This window comes from Panicum hallii, chromosome 2, assembly GCF_002211085.1.
Source record: "Panicum hallii strain FIL2 chromosome 2, PHallii_v3.1, whole genome shotgun sequence".
Lineage (NCBI taxonomy): Eukaryota > Viridiplantae > Streptophyta > Magnoliopsida > Poales > Poaceae > Panicum > Panicum hallii.
The window spans coordinates 2299285-2309291 of NC_038043.1; the positions used below are offsets into that span (position 1 = coordinate 2299285).

At 44.6% G+C, this 10007-nt stretch overlaps 2 protein-coding genes and 1 non-coding gene across 4 annotated transcripts; 1 reads left to right on the forward strand and 2 right to left on the reverse strand.

Moving 5' to 3' along the window:
- Positions 1-697: 697 nt before the first annotated feature.
- Positions 698-4235, reverse strand: LOC112882321 (E3 ubiquitin-protein ligase RHF2A-like). Of its 2 annotated transcripts, XR_003226643.1 has the most exons (9): positions 3955-4234; positions 3607-3810; positions 3441-3487; positions 3009-3071; positions 2823-2919; positions 2360-2703; positions 2146-2253; positions 1712-2045; positions 698-1064 (listed from the first exon to the last, which is right to left on the reverse strand). XR_003226643.1 is itself a non-coding variant. In XM_025947348.1 (8 exons), exons 2-8 carry the CDS (start codon positions 3751-3753, stop codon positions 1766-1768), a joined length of 1086 nt encoding a protein of 361 aa, XP_025803133.1. In that variant the 5' UTR covers positions 3754-3810; positions 3955-4235; the 3' UTR covers positions 1250-1765. The 2 variants fall into 2 exon arrangements, 1 of the variants encoding a protein (XP_025803133.1); XM_025947348.1 differs by lacking the exon at positions 698-1064 and having other exon boundaries at positions 1250-2045; positions 3955-4235.
- A 606-nt stretch (positions 4236-4841) lies between these two features.
- Positions 4842-4913, forward strand: TRNAC-GCA. Its single transcript has one exon. It is a non-coding gene; the product is annotated as a tRNA-Cys (tRNA).
- Positions 4914-5524: 611 nt separating this feature from the next.
- LOC112882672 (outer envelope protein 61) lies at positions 5525-9451 on the reverse strand. The gene is made up of 9 exons (XM_025947779.1): positions 9368-9451; positions 8596-8826; positions 8101-8157; positions 7881-8009; positions 7270-7347; positions 7091-7161; positions 6295-6985; positions 6017-6160; positions 5525-5901 (listed from the first exon to the last, which is right to left on the reverse strand). Exons 1-9 carry the CDS (start codon positions 9449-9451, stop codon positions 5755-5757), a joined length of 1632 nt encoding a protein of 543 aa, XP_025803564.1. The 3' UTR covers positions 5525-5754.
- Positions 9452-10007: the final 556 nt, after the last annotated feature.

Below are 10007 nucleotides of genomic sequence, written 5' to 3' on the forward strand. Positions count from 1 at the left end.
AGCTTTGTGGGGAAAAAACTGCAAAGGACCACACGAGGGTTAAGAGAAGGGAAGAACATGAGTTTCTGCATCTTAAATGAGATCTTAATCTGGAAAGAAAGAAATTTGTCCTTAGATACTGCTGGTGTGAGCTCCATTGGCGGAAATGGAAGCCTTTGCTTTGGGGACTTGGAGCCTGCAGTGTACAAGAGTACAGGAAGGTGTTTCATGTGTGCATGTAAAGATATATTTTTTTGTAATCAGATTTAATTATTATTATTGTTGTTATTAGTATTATTTGAAGGTCACATTGTTCAATCATGAAACATGCTGATGCTATGCAACAGTTTAGGTTTGGCTGATTGTGAAGAAAAATGTCAGTCTTGAACTGACAGTGACTGCTGTTGGAACGGAACAGACTACCCAATTCGAGCACAAACAAAAATGTATGGATATGATGACAGTGAGTGATGTGATGAACCACAAGGTTAAACAGTGGATGTTCAGCTAATCAGCTGGTAGTAATTCTGGAATGAGAGGCCAGTTTGGTCAGAGAATTTAACTTTGTCTGGGTCTTACATGCCTGGCATTCATGTAAAGTGTTAATTGCATAAGCCAAGCAAACATATAGACTGAACAGGACGCATGCTGATATAATTTTTTTCTTAAACTCGCAGGAGAACTGCGCGTCTTTGTATTAAGAAGTAGAAAAAGACGGTGGGGGTTATGCTGATGCATTCAAAAGAGGGATGGATGCAAAGTCTCACCAATAACAATCAGTACTGGCCTGTTCGTGTTCATTCTAGGATTCTATTAAGAGGATAAATAATACAACGTGCACTTGGCTTAGAATTCTACAGAAACAAACAAGACCAGATGTGGCACTTCCATGACAATCTGTACATATATAGATTCTTCAAACCAGTTCATTGCATCCATGCAAATACTGCAGATGTTGCATGCGAGCGTTCAGAAGGAACTCCAAACATGGTATATCCTTCCTATTGATGCAGAATATTCGGAGAACTGAAGGAGCAGCCCTACTGAAGGAGACGTTATTTGCAACAGACATTCTCGTCCTAGACCTGAAAAAAATATCACTTGTTTTCAAGCTCTGTGCGAACAAAATGAAAAGGACCAAACAGTGGCTGAGAACGGGAAGACTATGAGCTTCTACGTCTTAATGTTAGATCATAACAGAAAAGAAATTTGTCCTAATCTACATGCTGTGAACCAATAGTTAACATTCATCTCATATTCCCTTGATATCTGAGTGGTATGACCAAACTTTTCAGAAAGTAAATACACAGCACTTGTTACTAGTGAATCAGGACATCTACTTATCAGTTCACTGAAGCACTATATATGACAGTACATCTCCGAAGTGATGGCATGCTGTTGTGGCATGCATACTTGATAATTAAGAGGGAAGTACTTGACCAACTGTTTTCCCAGTATATCATGGACACTAATGTACTAAACTATCCTTATATAAATTATGATTCCTGAATGATAGGACTAAAACATTGTCATGGTCTCTCAATCGTGCATATCCAAATTAACTAACAGTGTTTCATTTGGGCAGTAAAAGCATAGTTTAGTCTACAAATATTCATGGAACAACAACTTGGCATGTAACATCTCTTCACTGACTAATGAGCCAGTGACAAACTGATTATACAATGTGACAGACTGTGAAGTACGTCCTCTGGAGTAGAAGCATAGCACATACCGCACTCCATAACCACATGTAGTGTAAACTCATTGAGAATCTGATTTGTGACATTCAAGTTGCTGAAGACGAGGCATCATTTCCAACAGTCGCAACTTTTGGGGGCGAAGCTCCTTGACTATTTGTATCTAAAGCAGAATGAACGTTGGTTGCCGAAGTAGATGATGGTCCTGTTCCATCCCGTGTTTCTAGTCGCTCCATCATACGAGATACAGCAGCAATTCCAGCATTGACCTCCCTTCTCACCTCTGAACCAAGATTTGATATAGTGTTCTTCTGCGTGAACCACCTTTCCTTCCACCCGCGTGTACTATTCGTTATAGAATCCTTGTACCTGGTATAGCAAAGATGGTGGACACTTAAGTTAATAATGCTTTAAACTTCCAAAGGTGTCTGATATTAGAAGCAATAAAACTGTAGAATTAGAAGCATACTTTGTTGAAACTGATTGCAGGCGTGATTTTAATGAGTCTGAGAATGACTGCACGTCAGATGGTCCGGCTTCATCTTGGCCGACAGGTGAAGATTGGTCCTTAGAAACTCTGATCCAGATCATTATGTAGCAAGTGTTAGCCCCATGTGAATGAAAATAATCATATATTTACATGTGAATTGTAGCCATGTAGGCCCTTTTTCTGCAGGAAATACCTATTATTTGACACAACAGGGCCATTATTAGCCAAGGAAGTTCCAGGCACAGATGTGTCTGCACCTGTTTCTTCTGTAGAATCCACGGTAGGAAATGGGCGAGCAAAAATTACAGCAGGAGCATGTTCATGAACCCCTTCTTGCCGTGAATTTGATGACATAGATCCACCAGAAGTGGCCTCCGCAGTTGGAAAGAATAGAGTTTGTGGGTGGCCATGCGCTGCCGATCTGCTGCGACGACCTTCTCTTCTGGCATGGCGGTGCGACCTACGAATTGCAGCAGCAGCTGCCAAGTGCTGTATGATACGTTCTTCAATTTCTGCATCATCTGCATCGACGGGTACCTGGAAGAAACAGTGACATCAGTATTTGTGCAGGAATTAAGCGTGCATACATACAACCAGGCGTGCTGTTACTGGAGGCACACTCCCACTCCCAAATGTGAATATCAGATATGCTGCACCTCAAAATCTCCGAGCAGTGGATGGTGAAAAATAGTTGTGCGCGCATGATTTTCTTGCACATTCCGCTCTTCCTCGACAGCCTCAAGGAGTTCTTGGCTGCAGTAGGCAAGAAATCCAAGTGAGACCAAACCGTAAATGAAAAGTGAGTGTTCACAATCAATGCATTGGTCTAGCAGAATTTCTACCTCATTGGGTCCTTCATGCTGATTGCCTGCCAACACATGGGACACTGGGAACTTCTCTGGCACCTACAAGATCAATCAGAATGCACTTATGTATCACTTAAGGATAATAAAGCAATTACAATACGCATGTAATACACCAATGCTGGTAACTGACAACCAAACATCTCCGAGCAGAGATCGCAATTTCACCCAAATTACATTCAGAGTGCATGGGCAGAGATTCAGATCAGCAGTGCATTTAGCACTCATCGAAATTACGAGCTGAGCACCCAGCAAAACAATTGAAGAACTGTGCATTCCTAAACACTACGGCTCCTGATCCTCGCAACACAGATATCAAAAGGGCCTGAAGAACTGCAGGAAGCAGAGCTCCTGCCATCACGTTCAAAAAAAAAAAGAACTGCAGGAAGCAGTTACAGAGCAGCTTCTCACCACTCAAGGATGCACTGGAGGTGGAACTCGTGCTTGCAGCTGGTCACCTGCGCCAAGCAGAAGCAAGAAAGAGCAAGCGTGTTAAAGAGGCCGAGCAAGGCGCAACCCAAACCCAAAGATCCATGCATCTCCTTCAGCACGGCCGCGGGGCAGCAGGAAGCCGTACCGCGGAGGGGTCGCTGTCGGAGAAGGCCTCGAGACAGATGCTGCAGGCGTCGTCGCAGGCGTCCTGAACGCCGCCCTCCACGAACGCCGCCGCCGACGAGAGCTCCTCCATCCGCGCCGCCGTCGCCTCCATCCCCCCTCCCTCCATCTCCCTCTCTCCGATCGAAGCTGCCCGGATCAACGCCGCCGCCTCCGCAAACAATTCCTGCAGCACGAACGGCAAAAGGATAATCATTTTTACGCGGAAATTCGAGCAAAAAACAATCAAGCCAACCAAATGAAGCAAGTCGTTCAGCACGACCTAAAAACACCGATCAAGAATTCACAGCATACTGCCGCGGAACCGCACCTTTTCCGACCAAGACCGTACGGGAGAAAATCGGCGGAGGGCGAGAGTCAGTGAGAGACCAACCGAGCGAGCGGTGCTGACCCCAAACCTGCTCCAACAACCTAGCAATCGCCCCCAAACGATACTGCTAGCGGAGATTAATAGACCAAGTCCGCGTGGAATCGCTCTCCTCTTGCGGCCGGCGACGACACGTCCACTGGCCACTGGGGGCGGGGGGGAAGAGGCGACGAAACGGCCGTCCCGTGCTCGTCCCCTCCCCCCTCGGCGACTCCGTGTCGCCACCCCTCCCGCCGCTGACGGGTGGGCCCCGCGTATCTCCCCGCTTGTCTGACGGTGCTGGTGGGCCCGCTGCCGGTACCTGCTCCGTGTCGCTGACATGGTGGGCCGCGAGATGTTATCATTATTAGGAGTCTTTGTGCCAGGAGGGGAGGGTGACGCGGTCAGCCGTGCCGGAGCCGGCGGTGGTCAAGCCCGCTGAACGGATCACAATTTTCAACCGACTAATCCGTGGAGCACGTGACGTGACTTCGTGAGAGGGTGTGGGAGCATGGAGATTAATTAGCAACGCCGATGTGATTACCAGGTTTGGTTGAGGCTTGAGAGTGGGAATTCCACGTCATTATTTATTCGTTCTTTTTCCTTTTTTCCGAAGGATACTAGTGCTATGGGGATGGGATTTTCCGTGTTCCTAATAATGTGTGCGCACCAGGATTGTAGGGGACTGGCATCGTGCCCGTTTTGTGTCGTGAAGCAACTTTGTTTTTGTTGAACTGAAGAGGAACCTCGTGTTACAAGAGCAGGAAAATATAAAACATAGTTGCCTTGCCGTCCGGCTAAATGTTAACTTTCAAGGCAATACAAGATATTTTGAATTCGTTCACACAAATGGGTCCATAGCTCAGTGGTAGAGCAATTGACTGCAGATCAATAGGCCACCGGTTCGAACCCGGTTGGGCCCTAGACAATGGTTCCCCTTTGCGCACAGTTTTTGTTAACCCCAAAACATATTTTATTGCCATTTCTTCTTTTTGCATCTGCACTAACGATCCTCCAAACCCTTACTTAACTTCATCTCGTTTGTGGTTTGCAGTTTTCACGTAAAGTGGAAAGAGTTATGTTTGTTTTGTTATTAATAACCAAACATTTTAAAGATGCTATATTCATGTAGCTGTTTTCGTATGTGTTTGCAAATCTGTAACACACCTGAATTTCTTATGTATCAATATCTCACAGCTGCTTTAAAAACCCGCTTCATTTTGATCACTGTTCCGTCTTGTCGGCCATTCGTGTAGACAGCATCTGTTTAATCACTCATATAGTCAATTTAATATCCATTGAACATGTTTAAATGGCCATTTAGCTCGAATAAAGAGCAAACACCCGTATAATCAGTTTAATATCCGTTTAACATGCTTAAATGGCTATTTAGTAGCTCGAATAAAGAGCCAAACAAAAGATGGCCAATGATAGGTGACCGATTGTTTAGTGTTTAGGATAATATTGCTTTTGATATGCTTAACGCTTTGCAAATCTTCAAACCGAGATACCACAAGTATACAGTGTCAGCTGGTTATCACAACAATATTGGCTGGATTCCTTTCTATTCCTCGTTTGCTTGAAGAAATAAGATGAATGTTATTGCTTATAAACAAAGTTACACAGTTACACTTCTAAAACAGATACAGACTCAAAGAATTCTCGTATTCGGAATTTCCCGGGTGCCCGAACAGCTGTGAGCAAGGAGAAACTCCATCGCTATCGAACAAATTATTTGCCGCACGCAGATGCAAGGTCACACCATCACGTGCCGATAAACCCAAGCTGGTGAAGGATGAATGCCAGGATCAGCATGACAATAGCAAGGATCAAGCCTCGCCGGCCTAAAAGCCAGTTCTTTGTCTTCTTCGCGACTTCTACCCCTCTCTGGGCTCGCTCCATCCATCTCATCTGAATGCAAAGACAAGCACATGGTTAATGATCGAAGCAGTAAGATTCAAGCCTGCCATTTAGTAAACTAAGATCATGACCAGGCAGTTGAAGCTAATGAAAATTGATTTCGTACCATTCTATCCAAATCCTCGGGGGATAATGAGGACATGGCTTGTTGAGCTTTTGCAGCATCCTCCTTTGACAGCTTCATTCCAAATTGCTCGCTCATGTTTGCCATCATCTCAGGGCTCATGTTCTTCATCATGTTTGCCATCATCTGTTAAATTAAAAAAAAAAGGCACAGGAGATGTTAGATAAGAAAAAAGGCCCAAGAGATGTTGAAATTCAAAGCATGAATTTTCCTGGCATCATGATTCGAAACATAATTTCCCCTGGCTAAGGATTTCTTACCTGCCGTGTTGCAGGGTCTTTCATAGAGTTTCTCATGGTTTCCTGCATATCAGCTGTAGAAGGCGGAAGACTAGAAGATGACTGCCCCATCCTTTGATCGTTTGACAGTTCATCAGGGCTCTCCGAAATAGTTTGAGAAGATGATCCAAGGGGTGAATTACTTGTTGTGGCTCTCGATGAAGGTTGGAAGTTATTCTCTGAGCTCCTAGGGGCACCACCAGGCCCACCCATCTGAGAAGCAAAATTCATCATATTCTGCAGTTCATCAGGAGACATCTTCCCAATCATATCAGATGCCATCTTAAGCATATCAGGTGACATTTCTGGCATATTGGATCCCATATTGGGACCAACAGAGCTAGTGCCATTCATTGAAGAAGCAACTTCGAACATTTTCTGAAGTTCTTCTGGTTTCATTGTGCCAATCATATTGGTGGCAGTTTTGACAAGTTCAGGCGACATTCCTTCAACTCCTAACTTCGATAAGCCTTCAGTACCGCTCTTGGAAACATAATTTTGGGATGGCCTGACTGCTTGATGGCTTTCAGGTGGTTGTGAAACAGTATACCCAGGAGAACTTCTTTGACTGCTCGATGGCTGTGAAGTATCATCTTCTACAACCTCTTCAATAACAACACCTTTTCGCATGTTCACTCCTCCCCCTTCCTGTGCAAGTTTTTCTTCAGTATCTCTGCATTATGAATAAAATAGAACACAGTGGTGTCAACTTAAGTTGCTAAACACATTTGTTTACATCAGAATAAGGTACAAGCTGTGATAGAACATGAAACCATACCTGAGAACCTCAGCAATAGTTTCATCCTCAGGGGAAATTTCATGGGCTTTACTCAAGTCAGAAACAGCGGCCTGAAAGTATTTTTCATGATTATTTCATGTTGAGCATAGCAACGGGGGAATCATGCAAGGGATTTACAGTGAATAAAAAGACATGCCCACAAATAGAGCAAAGCTTACCTCCAATTTTCCGAGTTCTTTATACGCTTGACCCCTCCGATAATATGCTTTGACATTGCTTGAATCATAAGTTAGAACCTGTAATCAATTTGATATAGATGAGTCAGCCTTTCAAGTAATAGAAGAACTGCAATGCTTTGGGGCACTCAATAGACAACATAATTTGTGAAAAAGCAAAGAGAATTACAAATTTCTATTCCAACAGCTCATAAATAGCCAAAGGGGTGGAATTACTCGATTATTACATGCAGCAAGATATGAAGTGTTATGATGTTTAATCACACATATTACCAGTTCAAAAATATGGAAGTACCCATATTATTTGCCTTTACTTAGCAATCTTTGGAAAAGACCCCTTTCCTTTTACAGAATTCAAACATTTTACCTTATAGTCTGCTAAAGCAGTAAACTTGTAATGGTCATGAACTTCACATGATCTAAACACCATGGCACAGCATTTTTTAATCATGAAACAGTAGGTTTTCACAGAAACAGGATTTCATTAAGGAATGGAAAACTATCTTGTGCTCATACCTCATTATAAAAATAGGGTATCAGATCCTAGAATCCGTTCAAATGAAAGCAGGTAGTAAAATACTTCATGACCTTACCTCTGAACCTTGGCTTATGCATTCGTCAAATTGCCCCGTCTTCAAATAACAAGCCATTAGATTAAGGGTACATTGCAACTGCAGAGTATGCGCCGCAGACGATGGTATGTTTTTTAAATTATCCTTGGCCTGATCAAGAAAAGAACATGTTTAACAGTCAGGCCTTACTGGAAAGCATGCCAACATTTTTTTAAATGGAAGCTTGATGTTCAAAACTCACCAGTTTGTATTTGCTAGCAGCATCCGCATACTGTCCCTGGTTATGAAGTTCATTTCCCTGAAGTCAAGAGGTATAAAAAGGGTTATATGCAACGGAAATTGGTAACATACATAGAAACCTGGAAGCTACCATATCAAATTAACTATGTTAATTGTTTGATGAAAGCTCACTATCAGCGATAAGAAAAGAAATAAACTAGGTGCAAAAATACCAGAAGTCAGCCAAAAAAAATGATAGAAAACCAAATTAAATATTGTGTGCACTGTAGTTCAAAGTGATAAAAAACTGTTCCGTGCTAGCCAAATTAACAGATGCAATGTAGTTCATTCAATATTGTGTGCACTTTTATGCAATTGACTAAGAGCACAGACAGAAGAACTAGCATATTCTACACAGACATGACAATGCACCATGGAGCTTCATTGCAATAGTTCAGCATGCATAATGAAAAAAGAAGGTAGAAAAAAATGGGATGCACAATTTTGTTTCACTAACCTGCTTCTTTAACATCTTGGCACCAGATATAGCATACGACATTTGAGCGTCTGCTTGAGCCTTCATAGCAGCAAACTCCTCGGGCGTAGTGTTGGCGAGTTTCTCAGTCATATCACGCATATCCTCTGGTCTTGTCTGATTCATCTGCTCCGCCGCTCGCCTTAAATCCTCAGCTTTCATGTTCTTCATACTCTCAGAAGCCATCCTTAAGAGGTCAGGGTTGGACATCAGCTGCAGTTATCAAAGTCGCAACAAGGACATAGTCAATCTCATGCCATCCACAAACACTTCCTCAGGACACAACAGACGACGTTGAGTAAAGCAGCAGAAGAGGAAAACATGTCAGGCGCCTGAAACGATAAAAGCAGACATGCAGTCCTATTGCACTTAGTTTCGGCAGCAGCACGCGGTTGCTCGTGGCAACACAGGATGGAAACATTCTGGTGGCGTCGCCAATCAAGCATGCGAAACCGATTTAAACCCAACTCAAGGACTCAAGCCACACTCCCCGATTGACTCCAATTCAACGTGCATGCGAACCCTGCCTTCGAACCACGTCCCGCTGACGCCAGCCTCACGACACATTCATTCTCTGACACAACGTGCAGTAAACCCAGAAACAGAAAAAATCCAACCCAACTGAACGCTACTTTCCCCCGATCTACTGCTACCTAGACAAAACTGGAAAACACTCGGGCTCGCCCGCTCCGGCGAATCGACTCGGAGGGAGAGACACGCGGGACGGGATCGGGGTGCGGGAGATGGGACCGACCTGCTGCTGCATCCTGGCGAGGTCGTCCGGCGACATGCGGCGCATCTGCTCCTGCGCCAGCCGCAACATCTCCGGATCCATCATCGCGGAGGCAGCGCCGGCGGCGAGATCGAGATCGGGGCGGGAGCTCGTGGATTTGGGGATTTGGTTGGGAGTTCGCTCGCTGCCTCTCCTGTCTTCTGCGCCTCTTTTTTTTTTCTCTCTCCTTTCGCGTCGTGGGCATTCGGGGTGGTGGACTGGTTGGGCTGGTCGGGTATAATTCTGACTATTTATTATCGGCAAGGGAGCATCATCATGGAATACGAAACGGATTTGAAGCCTCCGATTCCGAAGGCCGCCCAAAAAGGGGAGCCGGGCTGGGCTCGGGGTCGGACGGCAGAAGGAGACAATGCTACCGTCAATGGGCCTTGTATGACGTCGTGGACTGGGTCGTCGGTCCGCCTAGTCGGCTGGGCGTGCGTGTGGACGTGTGTGCGGGTGTGGTGGTGTGGGCCACGCGCTGGGTCGTCGTTTCTCTTTTGTTCTTTTCTGGGCTTCTGGCTGGGCCGTCGGATCTCCTCCGGTGAGAAAAAAGCAAGTTGCTACATTTTCTGATGGTGAAGCTGAAGCATAGGAATTGGAATATTTCTGTTAAAAATCA